Genomic DNA, 20,092 nt, shown 5'->3' on the forward strand with positions numbered 1-20,092 from the left:
CCCCGCCTGCCGAGTGAAGAGCCGCCAACGCGGGAGGAGGAGGAGGAGGAAGGGGTGGGGAAGGAGCCCGAGCGGCGCAGCGCCCCTTGCCCAGGTAACGGGAATTTCAGCGCCGGCTCCACCCAGCTCCCACCCTCCCCTCCCCGGGGACTCCTGATGCGGCAGCCGGCCCCCCCCCAACCCCGGGCTCACCCCCCGGGGGCACCCCCGAGGCAGCCTCCCCAAACACAACTTCAGCCCGAGGCAGACACCGGCTACGTGAAGTTTAACTCAGCCCCTTCTGTTTTAATTCTTTTTTGGGGGGTTACGATGATTTTTCTGACCTTTGTGCGAGAGCGGCTGGCAAGCCTGGGGAGCGCGTAAATCATACATGAGCGGGAAAGCGATCCGGGCAGCGCGCTGGCAGGCATGCCAGGAGAGCCACACGGCAGTTCTTCCTCCCCAGCTCCTCTCCCTCAGGCACTCAGAACCTCGGTTTCTACAGACACGGTGTTATTTTTGCCATGCCACCAGTGCACATTTCCACCTAACCCTTCATGCTCTCACCACCGTTCCCTTCCAACCCCAGGTCCTCCGAGCTTTCCTACACCCAGCAGAACATCATAGGGCAGATCCCTGCCCCCAATCCAAGTCCTCCCTACAAGCAGCTTGAGGGAAGACAGCCAAATCCCACCACTTCACCCAATTTTTTGCCTTCTTAGAAGCAATAAAGCCATAAAAAGCAGTGTACAACACCACCAGTCTCTGCACCAAGGCGGTGACACAGCCCCCAGCAGCGTCCCATGCCCCCCAACCCCAGGAGGGCCAGAGCTTTGGGTCCTGCCCTGCCACACACACATACACAAGCCGCTCATGGCTTGGAGAAGCTTTCCCTTCCTACCAGGTCCCATCCCGAGCAGCTTTAATTAAAACACTAAATAAGTGCAGCTTGTACTGCTAAAGCCCCTCCTGCTTGGCAACGCTGGGAGCCTTCCCATCCACTCACCTCTGCATCCCTTCTCCTGGAGCAGCAGTGGGCAAGTGCCTCTGCAGGAGCAGGAGGGGATAATTAAGCCCTTGCCTCTCTTGAACAGCTTCTGCTAATTATGCAATTACCACAGCTCCCAGGCTGATTGATTTGAATTGGACAGAGGTCTGCTCCTGGTGCCCTCACCTCAGCCCTGGGGAGGGGGGCTCTGCAGCAGCCCCCCAGCTGCAGGGAGCCCCCCAGTGTGAGGGATACCCCCCCTCCATCCCACCCCGTGCTGGCAGGGGTTTTCTCCAAACCTGGTTAAGCTGCAGGTGGGGGCTGAGCCCAACCTCGCGCACCAGAGCCAGCCCTTCCACACCTGCAGCTGCTTTGGGGTTAAAAGCAGCAATCCCTGACAAACAGCTGAGCGCAATGAGCTGCCTGCAGTTACCCAAGGTGCTGGCATGTAATTTTCTCCCATCACACCTGGGTTGTACTGGGTTTGCTCAGGATTTACACTCAGTACCTGAGCTTGTCCTAAAGTTACAAGTCATGAGAAGTGCAAAGGGCACGGGTGTTACTGACACGGGGCTCTGAGCATCCTGCTGAGCTGAGCTAGCACCACTCCGGGTGGTTTCCCCCCTGGCCTCTTCATCCCTCCTTTATCCTCTTCGTCGGCACAAGGCAGCATGTGCACAGTCAGGATACTTGTGCCATGCCGATCCCAGCCACATCCATAAAATCGGGGGAAGAAACAACAAAAAACGGGGGGAACTGAAGGAAAAACGTGTGTTAAGTGACTTGAAGACACGTTTCAGGCCTGCTTTTTGCCTGCAGCCACTCTGACTTTGCACAAGCGATATCTCACTTCGTGACTCGCCTGATAAATTCAGGTCAGCCTTTCTATTTAAATAGCAGCGCACCTCTCCTCTGCTTAATCGCTGCCCGGATCCTACATCTCAGCTTCACACCACGGCTCTCAGCTCGCAAGCCGGGCAGCTGGCTTTCAACTCACATCCTGACCAGTTTGAAGATCTGTCACTTTTAGAGAAGTCAGCTCTAACAAAGCCGAGCTCCTCCGGGCCTGTGGGTCTGGCTTAGGCTCCTGGTCCAACTCCCGATGGAGCCCAGGCTTCAGCCTTTCCCATCGAGGATGAGGACTACTGGGATTTCACTGCTTACGTTCACAAAACCCACAGGATTTCAGTATCTTGTGAGCTGCATCTCCCTGTCAAGCCTGGTTTAAATCAGACAGCAACAGCAATAGCTGTGTGCAGGCTGGACCTCAAACCAACTTACTGAGCTGACGTTCCCAAGCTCCTGTCTGAAGGAAGCAGTGTCGCTCTGAGACGCAGCCGCGGGGGATGCGCCGTCGCAGTTGGCTTTTAACAAGTTCATAGCTGGGGAAAAAAGGGACTAAAACGAAGTGGCGCACTGCGAGCAGAGGGATGCTCCCACTTGCCATTGGGTCAAAGGCCACCACAGTTAGTGAAAACCGTACAAAGCAGGGAGCATGGTGGTTAGCAGGAGGGCTAGGATAACCTCCCTGCTATCCCGGCCTTTCTCCATGGGCTCGTTACTGGGAAACCTTATTTTTTTGAGCCAGCTCCCGTGACCTCCCCTCTCTGCCCTGCCTGTGAAAGCGGAGCAGCTAGGCAGAGCCTTCGCAGCCTCCTGGCACCACTCGCTCAACCTTGAAATTGTACTGCGGGGCTTCTCCCCTGCTCATTTTCCATCTAACCACAGAACGTTTCTCCATCCAACAATTCCCACGGCATATCACTCCTCTCTCTGACTTCCCTAGCCCTTCTCCTGTGAAGGCAGGATCACCGTTTGTCTCTAAATCTTTAAATAGATGAAATATCACATACAAAGCAGGAAAAATGCAGGCACGTGCAAAATCCTGCCCACCTAAGGTACTGAATTATCTCTGCTTGCCACGGACCACGTACTGCCGTGCACCCTAGGGTCTGCATGGACATCAGCTGCCTGACAATATTATACCATCAGTCATTTCTTCATGCCTCCTTTTCCCCAGGAGTCTCCCACAAGCACCCCCTGATGTGCTTCCCCAAACTACCATCCTTTTTCGGTAAATAAAACCCGTGTGAAAGAGCAGGAAGGCTTTTTGCTCAGGGAGAAGCAGCCCATGCCCCCTGCTTTCACTTCTTGGGGGGGACAGTGATTTTGTCCCCTCAGACCACAAGCCCCTCGGAGATGGTGGCATCCTCCACCGCACACGGCTTTCCAGCATCCCACATCACAGTGTGGGCTGGGACGGCAGCATGAGGAGGCAGCTCCCCCCCCACGCTACCCTCTCACCCAAGTTGCAGAATTAATTTGTACAGCAGTTGTGGGGTTTTCTTTTAGACCACCTGTGCTGCGGCTGATCATGAGCCAGTTTTTCCAGTGTGAAATTAATTTCCAGGTCCATTTCACACAGAATTTTAAGGCCAATATTGGGATCATGCTATTTGTTTAGGAATTTATAAGTGAAGGAGGCTGGAGAGGAATCTGAGCAAAGTTAAGGGATTGTTCACGTTTTCTCCCTCTGTAGAAGAAAAGTGCTGAAAGAGCAGCTGATTTCTTTCTTTCCTTTAGAAATACAGAAGTACCGTGTTTCAAATTGCATCTTTGTAAGGAGATAGTCCGTACGGAGGGCAAAGCAAATGTGTTTAAAGATGGTGGGAAGGGCAGGAGCTGGGCACATATTTGTAGCACGTGCCCAGTTCATGTGGCGTCCTTCATCGGGGGTCTGCCAGCTCGCGTTTACAGGTGGGTCCAGCTGAGCTACCCCTGGACCAGGCATCTCCAGCTGGGCCAGGCCAGAGGGTCCTAGATAGCCAGAGCTGCAGCACAGCAACAACATGTAGCCAGAAGGAGCAAGGTGTGAGCTCCAAAAACCTTTGTGGGACCAGCCCAAACAGGCCTGGCTGAAGCCCTGCAGCTCTGCCATTTGCAGACCCCATTTGCAAAAGGCATCATCTCCCTTTGTAGCTCAAGTTGTCCTCGTGGCAGCGGGCAGGAGGTGTCTCCTGGCTGGACTTGTAGTTAAGGTGGGTAGAAAAAAAAACCTTCATACCACATCTCCCAGCAGCTGGCGGTGCTTTTCACTGGCTTTTGAAACAACCCTCAGTGTAATTTCCTACTGATGGTGAATGTTAGTAAATTCAGAGAGTAGTGACCATTTGGTGATGATTGCAACAGGCAATCTTGAGCAAGAGCAGTTACGGTGAGAGCGGGGCAGCTTCGGGAGCCGGCTCCTTCACTCCCCGGGGGATGCCTGCCCTGGGTCACTTCATGCCACGCACCCAAAGCATCTTAGCCTTGAGCCCTACCTTACTGGACAGGTTTTTCCCCTCAGTTTTGCTTCCCTCCTCAGCAGAGTAGAAGGTGCCATCTACAGGCACAGCATCAGCAAGACAGCCCTCTGGATGTCCCCTGCCCGGCTCCTGTCGCTGCCACCATACCCTGTGCTGTGTCACCTTCCCTGCAGCGCCGTCTCCGAGCTGCCTGCCCGGGTTGTCCACTTTTTTGGGCTTAGGGACTAACTACCCAGAGCGCTGCGTCAGGTAGAAGATGACCTCCCTCTTGGCCAGCTCTTGGGCCCCCCTGTGTGTAAGCTTGATGGCAACCCAGGGGAGCAGCAGGACAAAAACGCAAGGGAAAGGGATCACCATTTGCACAGCTGGGAGGGAAGGAGCGAAGGGGACACAAAGTAAATGGGGTCACACAGTATGCTCAGGGGAAACCTGGAGGGCACCTATGCTGCTTGCCCAGTGACCCAGCTTCCAGACCCATGGGTCTACCCGAGCTGCTCAGGCCCACGTCATGTTCCTCTTCTGTGTTCCTCTGCTCTTCCAGTTGCCATTCATTTAATCCATTTTGGCTGGGTTCACACACCTGTAATTTAAGGAGGTCAGACAGGATAATAAGAAACTGTAGCAAGAAGTACAAAGAAGACCTAATAAATTCTCTTCTGTCTACAGGATAGTCAGGGGTGACCCTTGACCAGCTGGAGTGAGGGTGCATGCAAGTGAACACAGGCTCAGCATGGTGGTACTCACACTTTGGCTGCGAAGAGCTGTTACTGCTGTTTAAGGTCAAAAACGAGGCTAGCAGGTCTCCGAGGTGAGGCATTAAAAATGTGAGCCAGGACCTAGAGGTGAAGATTCAGTGGGCCAACCACATGTTGCTGTTGAAGGTCCCAAGATTGCTCCCAGCAGAGGTGCAGGAGAGCTCTGCCCACCTCGCCAAGCCAAAAGCTCACCAGGGCAGCAGAGAAAAGGCGATGCCAAAGAGCAGATCAAATGCCAGGCACATGTGCTCGCTCTTTGTACGCAGCCACAAGCCTGGAGCTTGCTCCCCCTTTCAAGCCCCTTCCCAAACCCAAGCCTTCTGCTTCATATTAAAAGCATTTGTCAAAGCAGACGCTCCATCCTGCGCTGTTGGGTACCCAAAGCCGTGCAGCGCAGAGCGAGGCAGGGTTACAAAATCTGGAACTGAAGCTCAGCTGGGCAGGCGCGTGTGTGCACCCCCTCCATCAGCTAGCGGGGATGGCAGAGGGAGCAGACGCGCTGACTCGCTTAGCTTTGCCCAGCCTGCTACGGGCATGCTGGAGTTCGTGCTCAGCCAGCCCCAGATACTCTACCCCCCCGCCACAGAGTGATGAATTAGGAGGAAAACTTTCTCAGCTCAGTTTGTTCTCACAGTGCCGTCCAACAGAGCACAAGCCTGTCTAATCAGAAGCTACAGTCCTTCACCATCTGTTTAGAGCCTAATTACAAATGCAGAAAAATAATGTGCTTTACAATTGCACCAGTAAATGCTGTAAATGATTTAAATGCATGCATATGTTCCCTGCAGAATTCAGCATGCATCTGCGACTTCTTCTTCTCACATTAGGCACACAAATCAAGGGAAAAAATACCCAGATCTGACGAACAGCATGTCCCTAGGATGGTGATTTTTATCCCTTTTTTTCCCCCTGCTGGAATGGCAAACAGGGCTTTTTTATAACAATTCATTCAATAGCGTTTTCTTCGCTTCCATTTTAAAAACTGTTTATCACCGTCGTGTAAATATAGTACAAATTACTCCATAAAACATGTAAAAGGAGAACAGCAGCCGGGCAAGCCTGCAGCTGGCTGGCGAGGTTTCAAAGCCGAGTTTTTTCCTCTGGGGCGCCTGCAGAGGGGCAGAACCAGCTCAGCTCGTCTGCTGGGGACCACAGCCCTCCTCGAGCCCCTGCCAAAGCAGATGACCACCGGCCTTTCGATCCCTTGGCTCATGTGCCTCTTTTCAGGAGGATGCTCGCCGCAAAGCTGCAGAGGTTGGCAAGCTTCAACCCCACACATGCAAGCATGTGGGAAGGGGAAAAAGGGCCAAGAGCTAAAATACCTTGAAAATAACCTTTCCATGGCTGTGGAGAGGGAGATGGCAGCGTTTTGGCGGGGCAGGTGTCAGAGAGCATCACCCCGTCCATGGTGTGGTGGGGCCACACAGAACAGGGTGCTGGCCAGGGACCTCGCTGCCGATACAAATGAAGCTGCCACAGGGCAGTAATTAACAGCAAGGTCATACATGCTGGACCCTGGCTGCCTGTGGGGCCTGCCAGAGCTCATTAGGAGCTTCATCAGGATGCTGGGGACAAGCACGGATGCTGACACACCAGGACGCTGTGTGCTGCCAGGCGGACACCCAGCTGGGTACTGGGCACCATCACCCTTGCAGCCCCCACTCCCACAGCCAAGCCACCAACAGGAATCCCACTTCAGCTGTCCAGGCTTTTGACCCGCAGTGCATCCTGGCAAAACACTGAAAGGCTGAGTCCTGCCCCAAAATGCACGCAGTGGAGCAGCTGAGAGGCAGCAGAGCTCTCTTTGGTCACCACCAAGGCAATGCTGAAGGACAGCAAGGTTGTTTCAAATACACTTCCATCTCCTAAAGGGTAATTGTGCTGCCCCAAAGCCTCTGTAACGCAAAGGCTGGTATCACAGATGGAGAGGTGGCAGCATTTCTACCCTGTGGGACACTCTACCAAGTGGGGACAGGTTAGACAAGGCTTTGGAGATCAGAGAGAAAGAGGGGCAGTCACTTGCAACTGATGGCAGATGTGTATCACTCCATCACCATAGTTTCCTTTCCTCCTAGAGCGCATTTGCTTAAAACCCCCAACACTTACACGTAAAGGGTCCAGGTTGGAAACAAGCAGGAGTAGCTGGCACCACCAAGCTGAGAGAGAGGACAGACAAACAAAGGTCAGGCACAGACTCAGTTCTTCTTTGAGCAGAAGCTGCAACAGATGCATCTCCTCCACTTTCTGCCCTTTCATCCAACCCCCTCCTGCTCCCTGCGCTCTCCCATCTTGCTGGTGTTGCTTTGCCGGTTCACAGCTTTCATCTCCCCTCAGCCAGCTGGATTTAACACCAAAGGCCATTGGAGAAGCCAGCGTGGGGCAGGCTCAGCATCCTGACCATGCTGGGCTGCCAGCCCTCCACAGAGCTGGGGGAGCGCGGGGGCTCTCCTTCCTCCAGGTCATTTTGCCAGTGATGCTGGCCTTGAGTGCTGGGCACATGGTGGCTTTGACTCTTGGCACCACACAGGGATTCATGCCCATCTTTGATTTAGTTTCACATCGTGGGCCCACCCTCATGAATTTTGCAAGTGCCTGCGTTGCTCATTTTCTAGCCTCCGGTGAGATGAGGCCAAGCTCTGCAGAGAGCACACGGTTCTTCCCCTGCCAGCCAGCTCACAACCCACTTTCCTTGGCTGAAAGATGGTGAAAGCATTTACAGCCCTGCTCGTCTCAAGCAGCTGAGAGGACAGTGTTAATTAAAGAGATAAAAATCTGGCAATGCTGTTTCGGACAGGCGAGGAAGACGCACGGAGCCAGCTCAGCTCCCAGCTCTGCCCACAATCGAGATCTTCCTATGGACCTTGGATGCCCCGGGTCCAAATAAAGACCTGGGGAGCAACTCCTCGTTGCAGAGTTCATTGAGACCTAGAAGAAGAAAGTGCAAACTCCTAGCTAAATACCATGAAGTAGGATTTTGTCCCCTGCAGAACTCCAGCTCGCTGTCTCACCCTGATGCTCGTGTAGAGCAGAGAGCACGCAGCATTCCTGAACTGGAAACCGGGGTAGACGGCTGCTTTCCTTATCAAAGACACATCATTTAAAACCATCCAGAAAGAAACTCTGGTTTCATTTCGACTAACGCATCTGAGGTACAGCATCCTTCGTTCTGCCTTGCCACCACCATTTCCCTTGTCATTCTGCATTTTCTTAGCGTGAGCTCTTCGATACAGCCTACGCAGAGCATCAGACGCGACTTCGCCCCGGCAGTCTACAGCAGTAATTACTTCCCTGCCGTTTTACACGGCACTCTATAAATTACCCGTCCCCTTTTGCAGGGGGATCACCCACACGCTCAAGCCTCAGGCTGCCTGTCAGCATCCATCCCTCATGCCATGATGCTCCCACCAGCAGTCCCCTGCTTTACACTCAGACCCAATTCTTGACCAGTTTGAACTTGCATTGATTTTTCCCCTCGTTTCCCTGACTTTCCTTAGCCGAATACCATGAAAGACAAAGGATAAATTCCCTTTTTGCCCACTTCCACTGCAGATGCAATAAGTACACTCTCCACACCTACCTGCAGGTCATTTGGAGATATTAAATTAGAATAACTGGGCTCTCAAAACAATTCTCTCAGGGCTCCTTCACCTGGCCCTTGTCAGTGATTTCTCTGAGTTTACAATCCAGGCTGTGAGAGAAGGATGACCAGAAGGAAAAATGCAAACTAAAAGTGCATGCATCTGTGCATCTCCAAGCAAAATCAGTCCAGACACCAGCAGTTGCACAGCATCAAGAATTAACTTTATTAGCAACGGTACCGGATAATTAAGTTCTGTCTCAAGAGGTATTTGGTCTGTAACATGACGGAGCAGTCAGCAAACGAGCAGAATCTCATCAAACCTGGGACTGGAGGAAATGTATGAGTCGAGGAGAGCAGACTACGTGGCAGGCTCCCAGGTGGGAAGCACTGAAGGCCACAAAGGGATGTTTTGGGTGCCAACACAAGGTTGGCTCGGGTTTTTCAGAGGAGGTGATGGGAGTGCTTACCCCCATGAGCCGCACCCAGACAGCCAGGAGGCACTGCTACCCTCAGCCCTTGGACCGCCCTTCAAGCTGAGGTGGACCTCAACTTGGGTCAACGCTGGCCAAAGCGGCCCCTTGCCAAGTGTCAGGGGCTGGGGGGCTGCAAACCTACCGACACGACAGGACTAAGAGCCCACACGTGCAAAATCATGTACTGTAAAGCTGCTCCTCGGTACTGCACACCCTGTAAATTTTTCACTCATGTCTGGATTTTATGTTTAAATAAAAATCAGCCATAAAGCAAAACTCTGTGTGTATTGCCAACAAGCCCAAACCAAACACTGGAAAGGATTTATATAAAAAAACAACACCCACCAAGCCTACATGTGATTCCATGGCAATAACCACTGTCGATGCTGCTGCTCTCCCGACAAAGCCAGGACAGCTGTGGGCAGCAAGGCACCAGGCCTGCATCCTCCCTCTCGCTACCCAACACCTCCAGCCCAGCAAGGAGATGGCCTGGCGACCCAAGCCAGCAGCTTCACTGCTACTCAGTCAGGCAGGAGATGCTGAGAGCATCCACTGATGATCCAGTCGTAAAGGAAGTATTTTCCACAGATAACACCCTAGACAGCATCCCTGAAGCATCTGCTGTAATGCCAAGTTCTGCCATTACCTCCTTCCTTACCAGTCCACCCCTCCTAGACCATAAATCCACCCAGTTTGAGTAAATAAATATAATAAGCATATTTAGTCCAGGCTGCATTTGCATATGGAAGTTTAAAAGCTGGTCCCCTTTGGGTGGGCCATCTTTTTGGGTGTCACAGTAGCTCACCCCTCTGAAAGCATCTGTAGACCATATGCTTCCTACCTAAATTAATCGGCTTTCTGCTGTGAATGTCACATCAGAGCCTCTCTAATACCTCTCCCTGGCTTTTATAGACCTTTCTCATTGCAGAATAAAGGCACCTTAAAAACCCTAGGTTAGGTTCACTTAGCATTTCGCCTCCCTTGAGGTTCAGCTGCAGACAGGTAAGTTGGTGTCCACTACCATCACACTGGGGTCACACAGGATAAACGGTCTCAGGTTGGCCACAATATACAGCCCCGGCAGCAGCAACACCATGCTGGGGGCCAGATAATCCCTCATTCTATCTTATCTGGAAAAATTCAAGCAAGCCGAAGTCCAAGTGGAGAGGTTTCCTGTATATATGCTTTCTCATGGAATGAATGTATGAAATCCCCCCCCCCGAAACAGTGCCCTGCTCCCTGGCACAGCTGCTATCCACTCCTGAAGCTTTCTGAAATCTGCTCCAGGGCTCAAATCCCTTCTAGCTCAACACCACCCATCCTCGCAGCTTGAGGAGGGGAGATCCCCTTGAGACCACCAAAACACTGCAGGGGTAAACTCTTAACAAAGAGGCACCAAAACCCAAGGTTTCAAAAGCCCCAGTTTCAGTATAAAACCACTGCAGCAGCACCAGCAACCCTCCCTTTCCCACCAGCACTGGGGTGAGGGACAGGTTGCCCTGTGCCCCCAGTACTTCCCTGAGCTCCCTGGGGAGGATGAGGCTTTTTTGGTCCATTTCTTCCAGTCAAGTTGGGGAGTACCAAAAGGTCCAACGGGACCTCCTAGGCACAGGGGACACCCCTTCCCAGAAGGAGGACTCTCCCTCTGGATGCAGCCCCCCCACCCAAGATAGGCAGCCTGCCCCAAAACCGCGGCATGCCTGGCTTTCTTGGGAAAAAAAGGCCTAAATACCTGACAGCAACACTGCAAACCGAGGGCGTCCCCCCTAACTGCTCCTCTACACAAGGTGGACAACGAGAACGGAGCAGGCGGACCCCACAGCCAGCCCCAGCATGAGGTAAAATGTCATCACTACCCCCGCCGCCTCGGCCAGCTCTTTCGGCACAATCTTGGGGCCGTAGACGATGACCAGTGTCCCCAGGTAGCCATTGCTCAGCCCCAGCAGCGTCGTGAAGACCACCGGGTAGATGTCTGTGTTGAAGACCACCGTCTGGATGTGAGCCCGGGGTTGGTAGTTGCTGAGGATGAAGAGAGGGAGGAAGATGGTCCTGAGGAGGACGAGGGCAGGTAGCAGCTTGCTTTTGGGGCCGGGCACCTGGATCCAGGCGGTGATCTGCCTCCCGCACCAGTCGGCGAAGTTGTACAGGAGGAAACTGGTGAGCGGCACAAAGTACTTGGTGCTCCACAAGCTTCCCGAGGACTTGCTGACTGACTCAATGTTGGAGGAGAGAGAAGGGAAGATGATGATGGAGATGAAGAAGACGTAAAAGAGGCAGAAACCGAGGAGGGCGGTCTTCTGCAGGATGGGGCGGAGTGGGGGGACGCCAGTGCTTTTTGCGAGGAAGGAGGTATTTGTGGTGCCTCCTGGCTCTGCCTCATCCTCCATGAAGCTGTCAGGTGGCACACCGGCCAGAGACGGGCTCTCCTTCTGGCTGCTCATGTAATACCTGGAAAAAGAGAAGGAGGGGGATTATTAGCCAAGCGTGTGTGTGTGGGAACCCAAACTGAGATTGGGAGGGAGAGCAGAAGAGAAGTTGGCAATGCAGGGATATCTGCTGGACCCAGCAAAGGCACTTCAGTAACCCCATCGCACCTCCAGGTCCCGCCTCGTATGGAGAGGTGACCCTCAGAGACCCACCACCCCCTCCTCCCCACCGCAGGGATCCCTTTACACCTTCAGTGGTTCATGGCGGGGGGCTACTGCATGCAGGCATTTGGGGGGGTCGGGTGTTTTTGGCGGTTGCAAGCACTAAGACCACCAACGGGTCACGCACATCAGTGCATGACACTGCGGATAGAGACGCCCTGTGGGGACCCACCTGGCTGCCTGCTTCCAGATTACTGCTCGCTGCTGACTTCAGGCATTTGAGAAGCCCCTGTGTCAGCACCCCTCCTTCCCCGGGGAAGCTTGCCAGACTCTCCTCACACGCCGGGGCGGGCGCCCAGTTTCTGTCTGTGGTTTCGGTCAAATGGGGAAGCGCGGCTGGCGGCAGCACAGCGCCAGAGCCAGTGCACGTGGGGTGTGGGGTGTGATGCTGGGGGGGTGACGGGGCAGGGACTGGCAAAGCAAACATCTCATGGGGTCCCCCAGCAAGCCCGCTCAGCATTGGCAGAAGCAGACCCTCCCGACCCATGCTTGCGGATGCCCATGGCAGGCTGGTGCACACACCTGGAGTACTCCAGCCTGGGAAGGAGGAGGTACACCATGATGCAGATGACAATGAAGATGTCGGCGGTGAGGAAGTAGGCCAGGGCGCTGTCCGTAACCTCGGCCGCTGCCGCCAGGTCTATCACAGAGGCGACGGCGCTGATCGTGCCGCCCATGGCCTGACCTGTGCAGGGGACCAGAGAGCTGGAGCTCAGCACCCAGGGCTGAGCCAGCCTGACCAAGATGCGTGCAGCTGAGAGACATCGAGGTGGCAGGGACCAACTCACAGCACCTCCAGACTTTCAGAGTAGGAACCCAGAAACAGCACCGTCCTCTTATTAACACCTCCCGGTGTGCACAAACCCCCCAGGGGAAGCAGCTCACCCGCCTGCCCCACGCACTGGTCACCAAACCCAGCTCAGGGTGCAGCTGCACACACCACCTCATCTCCATCTCCATGTCTCGCTGCAACACAGCTGTTTGTGGGGATGCCTCACAGCTCAGGCCCCATCCTGCAAACACTCCAACGCAGCTGCCGCACTGCACAAGGGGCAGGATGGGACTCAGCCCGCTGGGCTTGCATGTGCTAAGTCCTGCAGAGAAGGTCCAAACCCTGCCCAAACCCTAAATCTGGCTTTCCACTGGCACACATATAACTGCCTCTCCTCTGCACTCCACCAGATGGGAATTCAAGCTACCACCAACAGGTATGCCTTCTCAGGAATATGGTGATCTCCCCCACTGGGCTAAACTCATTAAAACACTCCTGTCTCTGCCCCGGGAAACATTTCTCTGTCTTGATTTTTCCCCCACCTTCCCCTCTTGGTTTGTCAGCCGTTCCACAGCACATTTATAATGTTATCAAACCTCCAGGGAGCTCATCACTCACAGCTCCCAACATGCCCCTCATCACTCATGGAAATGCATGGAAATGCTGAACAGAAAAGAGAAAATGCAAAGCTGAAGATTCCTCCAGCTGTAAACAGAGGAGCTAAGGGACTTACCTCCTTCTCCCTTCCCAGTTTCTCCCTGCACAGGACAAATAACCAGGTCAAGCCATCAGGCTAGCTAGAGTTGCTCTACAGGGTGTTTGCCCCACCCCGGGCAGGGATGGTGAAGGATTGCTGCTTTCCTTGTCTCTGCTGAGCCCTCAGCACTTTGGTTTATGGGTTTTACAGAAACAAGAGCGTTGGCTCATGTGACTGAGCATGTTTCTCCCTCAAGCAACTTCCCTTTAAGGCAAAGTTAAAGTTCTAAAATAAACCCCATGTGATGAAATGCCAGATGCAGGAGGGAAAGAAAACCAACCACCCAACCACAGCAAACCCGAGAGCGTGATCCCACCGGCATCATGCAGCTGGGGAACACCAACCTGAGATCAGTGCCTGCAGGTTCTTCATGGGGAAGCGGCTGCTCAGACCGAAGATGCTGCTGGTGAAGATGGTCGAGGCGCTGCTGACTATGACCACGCAGCCGATGGTGAGGGCAAAGAATTGGGTGGTCCAGGTGGAGGTGTCAACCTTCACCAGCACCGTGATCACCAGGAAGACAGCCAGCATGATGAAGAGGGAGGACAGGATCCGGGTGCTGGCAGGCACCCTGGGGAGAAGGGGAAGGAGAGACTCCTGTGTTTAAAATTATAATGTGAAGGCATCAAATACTCTGCTGCGAGAAGAATCAAGAAAAGAAAAAAGAAAAAAAAAAGGCAGGAGAAGATGAGAAATAAAAAGTAACAATTATTCTCAGGAGTCTTTGGAGGTCAACTCTGCGATTTCCACTTTTACCGTCAGTAGGACTCATGAAGTCTACAAGCCCAAGTGAGCTCTAAATACCCATTTCTCACAGAAATCAGGAGCTACCCTCACCGCTGGAGCAACGTACAGCAATAAAGCCTGCCTGGGAAACGCAGCAGGCTGGGTGAAAGCAATCCCAGGCACGTCACTGCAAGACAACTCGTTTGAGCACAGAGGCTGCTTATTACCCAGCCAGGAGACTGGCTGGGCTGGCCTGGGGGCAGGATGGAGGGGCAAGGGAGAGCGGCGGGGAGCTGGGCCAGCAGCCGGGATCTAGAGATTAAGCACACAAACACATTCCTCTTCACCTGCAAACACACCACAGGAGTTTGATCTGGTATAAGGAAGGGTACAAACGAAGGGATGCAGCTATCATAGGTTTAAGTAAAGCTTGCACCAAGGCACAGATGCTCCATTTCTTAACCCAGTTCAATGGCCGACAGGACTAGAGCAAGGCATTACTCCTGCCTGGATGAGCCCAGCTCTCGTCAGCCAGTCCCCTGGTGACAACAATGGCATTTTTAAGAGGACAGACCATTTGCCAAGCAATTAACCAATGAATTCATTAGGAACTTATTTACAGCGGTGCAATTCAAGCCAACTCCAAGCACGGGTGTTGTTGGCAGGGAGCAGGGTGGTTCACCCTGCTTCATCTCAGTTGGCTGCAATTCAGGCAGGGGCAGACAAGGGGATTTTGGCTGCACAGGGAGGCTGCGCTCGCAACGCCCTTGTGCGCTGTGGCTTCTCCCCATGGGAAGGGGAGGCTGAGCTGGAAGCCACAACTGAAGCTGGAGAAAGGCAGGAGCGACATGGGCAAAGACAGGGAGAGCCACGGTCAATGGACGTGGGAATGGAGCAGCACTTACTTGTTGATGAGCATGAAGTTTCCGATCAGGCACAGCACTGAGGGCACAGTCGAAGCAATGGAAATGTAACTCTCAAAGAAGTCCTGCCAGGAAAAAAATAAAACAAGAAAAAAGCTAGGGAGAAACAACACATGTATTTCAGGCCCTAAATACAGCACAATATAGCACGCATGTCGAGTTATGCTATAGGCATTCAACTCGTTGCATCGTACCACGTGTTGCAAAGCTACTCAGGATGACAGGCAAAGGGAATGGGTGAAGGAAACCGCCCCGAGGCTGTCTCGTTCTGCAACAGCCCTGGGATATTTCAGGAAATTAGGGATGTAACAAATTCAGAAGCAAAAGTGGTGAAGGAAATACCTGCCTTACTGCCGTGCTGGCCCCACGGTGCAGCACCCGAAATCAGGAGGTCTGAGTTTCTCCTGCTGGCTGCAGCATCCTGGACAAACCCCCTGAACATTTCATCACACTTGAGCTCTGTGAGGGCTGGTTTGTTTGTTTGTTTTTACAAACTGGGACACAAAAGCATTACTATTATAAGCCAACTGTCTCGAAAGCCCAACCTGTGCACCCCTCTCTACACAAAGCGATCAGGACACCACGCGTGAGAACACACTTGAGCAAGAGTAGTGTGGCTGGGGACACAGGGACATTATTCTCCCTCCCAGTCTTCCTCGCTGCGTGCACGAAACTCTTTTGAGAAACTATGTTGAGACTCAACACACATTTACTCCAGGGACTCATATATCATCTGAGCAAGTCAGCTGCAGCATCAGTCAATAATCTCCAGCCCACCACGCACTGAGGTCAGGCTGGGCACGCAGAAAGCAATAACCACAGCAGAGAGAGCGAGATTTCTCTGCCAAGATTGCAGCCAAACGCTTACACTTTCAATCCATTTTATGTATTATGCTGTTAAAGTGTGTCTGTTCCATCTCCTCCCCTCAAGGCGCTTAATCCTCTGTTTTTTCTGTGGGAATCTCAGCCAGCAGGTAGGACAATACTTGCAAAGAGGATGACCTACATATCCACCCCCATCGCAATGGGCTTTCATTTTCTGCAGTTACCTAGCTACAGAGACAGGGCACCGTCGCATCTGAGTAGGAGAAGGCACTTGGCACGTTTTCCCTGCGTGTTACTTTGGTTTTTTTTTTTTCAGCTTTGCATCATAGTCTTTTAATCAGTTTACAAGCATGTTCATTTATTCTTCCTTATCAGAAGTTTTACTATAAGCAATGGGAAATCTAATAATCATTCCTAGAGGGTCCATATAGACAGAGACATAAAAGCCTCCACTTACGGCATCAGCTTGGTCAAGCAGGAGGCTCAAAGCTTTGTGGCCATACGATGAATTATAGGAGAAAAGACGAAGCAAAATGCAAAGCTGGCTGCTAAAACTAAGACTTATTTGCCAATCTACTTAAATTAAACCCCCAAACCAGCCTGGGGATATTTAATATACTTCCAAGTTAATTTTCTTCTGGGGAGGAAAAAAGACTTTATAACGCTTTCCACCAAGCAGAAGTGTACTTGAAGTAACCCAGCAAAGATGCTGCATTTCAAGCACCCCGGGGAAACATTCATTCATTCCCAGCAAACGTCCTCACACCAGTGGCAGGAGGAGAATTGGGAAAAGTATTTAAGAAAATGAGGAGCCTGCACTGCACAATTTTACCCTGCCTTATCCACGGCCAAACCCTGCTGGAAAAGAAAAGCCAAGTAGAAGGGTTTCACTTGCTGTCATTCCTGTGAAAAAGGAAAGCCCTCACATCACATTTTTAATGCGGCAGCAGAATGGCGGGTAGCAAATTTAATCCACGCCTGGACTGATGAAAAGAACCACGCTCCATACTCATCTCACCTCTTTGCTCCTGCTTGTTAGGTGCTAATCCAGCTCAGACGTTAAGTCTTCTCCCTATGTGGGTATTTCTAGCCACCACAGTCATGCTTTCAGAGCAAATTTTGGGCTATGCAAGACACACCTAGTTCTTCTCCCTTTCTGCTGAGCCCTCCCTGACTGGCTGGCTCATCTCCTCTGGGCATCCCTTGCTCGCAAGGGCTGAGCTCCCTCTCGCCAATAAAGTTTTAGAGGAGAAACACAAGCACTGAAAGACCATCACCCCTTTCCTGCCTAATAATAAATAATAAGAATAATCCCCAAAGCAAACCTGACATCTTCCTCCCCGCCCCAAGCTGCCTTCCTCCCACCTCTGCCTCTCGCAGAGGAAGGTGTCATCCCTCAGCCATGGAGCCGAGGCACATAATGGAGTTGTTTGACCCTATATTAACTACAGCACCTTCAAACACGCTGCCACGACGCACACTGTGCCCCGAGTACCTTAAAAAAACCCAAATAAGAACAAAGCATTGTACCGGCAAATTAGTCACTCGTGTCGGCCAAGCGCTGCCAAGATGCTTTTGCAAAGCAGTTTTTGTTCTGCTCCAGCCCAGACTCAGCAGCTGGAAAAGCAATCCAGGCCCATGGTGGCGGCTGAAGCACCGGAGCGTTACCTGGAGCACGGGGCATGAAATTAGCAGCAGCGAGCAGGCTGGAGCCAAGAGCAGGCTGCCAGCTGCAGGTGCATCTCTCCGGAGTCGAGCTCTGCTGGCAGGTAAGCCCTCCTGCTGCAGCACTGTGGGTCACCATCCCAGGGCAGAAACGGGGCCGACTGGTTTATTTTTGATCAGACTCGACTGCCACGGAAAAGCCAGGTTGCTTTTCACCAGAGGAAGTAAAAAGCATTGCACCAGAGTCATACAGAAAGAGAACAAACATCTTTTCAACACAGTGATGGCTGATCTGACCAGGAATACAGCTGTGCAAGAGCTTTTAGGAAGCACACACCTAGCGATACTTACCCTACTTGAAAACAACTTTTTCAATAATTGCCTTGGATAAGCACGACGCGGAAGCCATGAGGAGTGGGTGGGATGCAGGGAATGTGGGAGGCCATCATGCCGCAGGGTGGCGGAGCACCCTTCGCCCCATCCCTGAGCACCCTTGCTAACACAGGGGCAACCCATTTGTGATCTTTGGGTACCACAGGCGCTTTGTCTCCATCAGTTTAATCCACCCAGTATCTTGATTTACACCAGCACACTGGTACTTCAGCATCCTGGTACAAGCACCACCAGTGAAGCTCTGCTTACTCCGCATCAAAAAAGCAGCTGGCTTAAAAAGTACTAAAATGAAACAGCCATGGATGCCATACCGGTGGTGAGAAATCATAGAGAAAACGTGGGCGTCACACCTGGCTTTGTGTTTATATAAAAATAAAATGTGCCCAAACCACTTGAACAAGCTTGGCAACAGGAGGAGGACAGGACGCAGCCTCATCACGCCGACACTTATTCCAGCCACAAAGAAACACTATTGCTTTGTGAGGGGGCATAGGGAAATAATCCTGCCATGGCAGCAGGAGCAAGAGAAGGCAGCTTTTCTGGGGAGAAAAAGAGAGCCCTGCTACCCCAAGGCTGGCTCATCAATCGCCCTGTGACAAGCTCCTCATCCCCTACACCAAAAGCCAGATGTTTATCGCTGCAAGGAGATACTCCGGTCACACCTGCCAGATCTGGAAGGAAAAGCAGTAAAGCATCCAGGGGAAACTGAGACCATGGCAAGCCATGCGCCCCAGGGCTGGTGCTTCCACAAAGCCCTGCCGCCACCTCCAAATGATATACTGCACCGGCCAGCATAAGGGAGAAAATGCCTAAAAGGTGTCTGATGCCACACCACAGAGCTAGAAGCTCAGGGCAATTCATCTCCCAGCGCGCAGGAATTTGTGTCTGAATCCGGCTGGAAAAGCACCGAGCCCCACAAGGCTCGGGGGCTCATCAAGGATGAAGTACAAAAATCCTCACCAACAGATTTTTACCTTGAGCCGTAGAAACTGTCCTATGATAGGCAGCCTTGCTTATGGGGCAAGTTAAGCCAACTTTTTTACACGCACCTTAAACCTTAGCACTTCAAATACAGGTAAAAGAGAGATCACAACATGGTACACATTTTAGTTTTAAGCATCTTGCCTGCAACCATTTGTGCTCCCCAGATAAACCTCTGCCGCTGGTTTGCAGCAGGCAAAACCCCAGATGACGTTCGCTCACCTTCTGGGGAAGTGGAGGGGGAAAAAGAGCAAGTTAGGCAGGAAATCAGCTTTTTTTTTTTCCTGCCCGGGAAGCAGCGCACTCACCCGCAGATCCGATGCCGCCTGCCCCACCGGGCCCGCGTGATCCGAGCAGTTTTGCAGCTTGTACATCCAGTAGTGCTTTGCCGTGATGAAAAAATTCCAGGGCAGCAGGGACCCGATGCCCAGGAGGAAAAAAATGATGTAGGCCCCATATAAGCGGTCGCTTGGCTTTTGCCGGCTGTATCTGCTCGCCAAGGGCTCCTCGATCAGGGGCTCCTCGTCCGGGGGTACGCTGCCGGCTGCCGGGCGCATGGTGCTGGCACGCTGTGAGACACAGCCACCCACACAGGTATTACCGCCTGCGGGATGCACACCTGCTGCTGGGAAGCCGCTGTGCGCGGCTCCCTCCTCCCGCAGCCCACGACGGCCCGGCAGAGGCCGGGTGAGGGAGCTGAACCGGCTCAGCGCGGGGATGGCCGGACGCCCGGCAGGCCTGGGACAGGGGACAGACACCGCGGGGACGGGCCCTGCCGCGGTCACATCCACACTTAATAATTAACCCGGCCCCTCGGCCTCGCGAAAGCGGGAAATCTCAGCTCATACCGGGCTCCAAAAGAAATCAAACACCGCGCACACTAACGACGCCGTCGGCCGTTGCGCAGCCGACACCGCCCGGCTCCCCAGAACGACCGGTAACCCCCGCAGGCTCCGCCCCGCGGCTCGGGGACCAACGCGCCGTCACGGCGGCTCGGCGAAAAGCCGCCCCGCAGCCTGCTGTAAGGCCACCGGCCTTCGGACAGCCCCTCGCAGCCCAACGCCGGAGCCAGCGGGCTCTGCCAAGCCAGCGCGACCACCGCGCTGCGGCCGAGCAGCGCAGAGCGGGGCGGGGGGGGGGGGGGGCGCGCCGGGGGCAGCCGCAGCGGGAAATGCCGGGAATCACGGATTCTGGCTACAGGCGGGGGAAGCTCCTCGCCCCCGCCGTGCTTCCCTCCCTGCCACCCACCGCAGCACTTACCGGGGCCCCGCACGGCCCCGCCGAGCCCGGCCGCTCTGCTCCGCCCCGCCGGGGGAGGCCCC

The 20,092-nt window shown here is 53.3% G+C and overlaps 1 protein-coding gene across 1 annotated transcript; it reads right to left on the bottom strand.

Moving 5' to 3' along the window:
- Positions 1-8,806: 8,806 nt before the first annotated feature.
- SLC29A3 (solute carrier family 29 member 3) lies at positions 8,807-20,092 on the bottom strand. The gene is made up of 6 exons (XM_075423162.1): positions 20,031-20,092; positions 19,079-19,339; positions 14,889-14,971; positions 13,602-13,828; positions 12,251-12,413; positions 8,807-11,528 (listed from the first exon to the last, which is right to left on the bottom strand). The coding sequence occupies exons 2-6, from the start codon at positions 19,325-19,327 to the stop codon at positions 10,859-10,861; spliced, it is 1,392 nt and encodes a 463-aa protein (XP_075279277.1). The 5' UTR covers positions 19,328-19,339; positions 20,031-20,092; the 3' UTR covers positions 8,807-10,858.

Source organism: Opisthocomus hoazin, chromosome 6 (genome assembly GCF_030867145.1).
Source record: "Opisthocomus hoazin isolate bOpiHoa1 chromosome 6, bOpiHoa1.hap1, whole genome shotgun sequence".
Lineage (NCBI taxonomy): Eukaryota > Metazoa > Chordata > Aves > Opisthocomiformes > Opisthocomidae > Opisthocomus > Opisthocomus hoazin.

Coding starts and splice junctions, on each gene's coding strand:
- SLC29A3 (XM_075423162.1), bottom strand. CDS start 19,327: ATGCGCCCGGCAGCCGGCAGCGTACCCCCGGACGAGGAGCCCCTGATC. Junction 14,972..19,078: donor AGGCGGCATCGGATCTGCGG/GTGAGTGCGCTG, acceptor TTTTCCTGGCAG/GACTTCTTTGAGAGTTACAT. Junction 12,414..13,601: donor CCTGCAGGCACTGATCTCAG/GTTGGTGTTCCC, acceptor TCCCCTGCACAG/GTCAGGCCATGGGCGGCACG.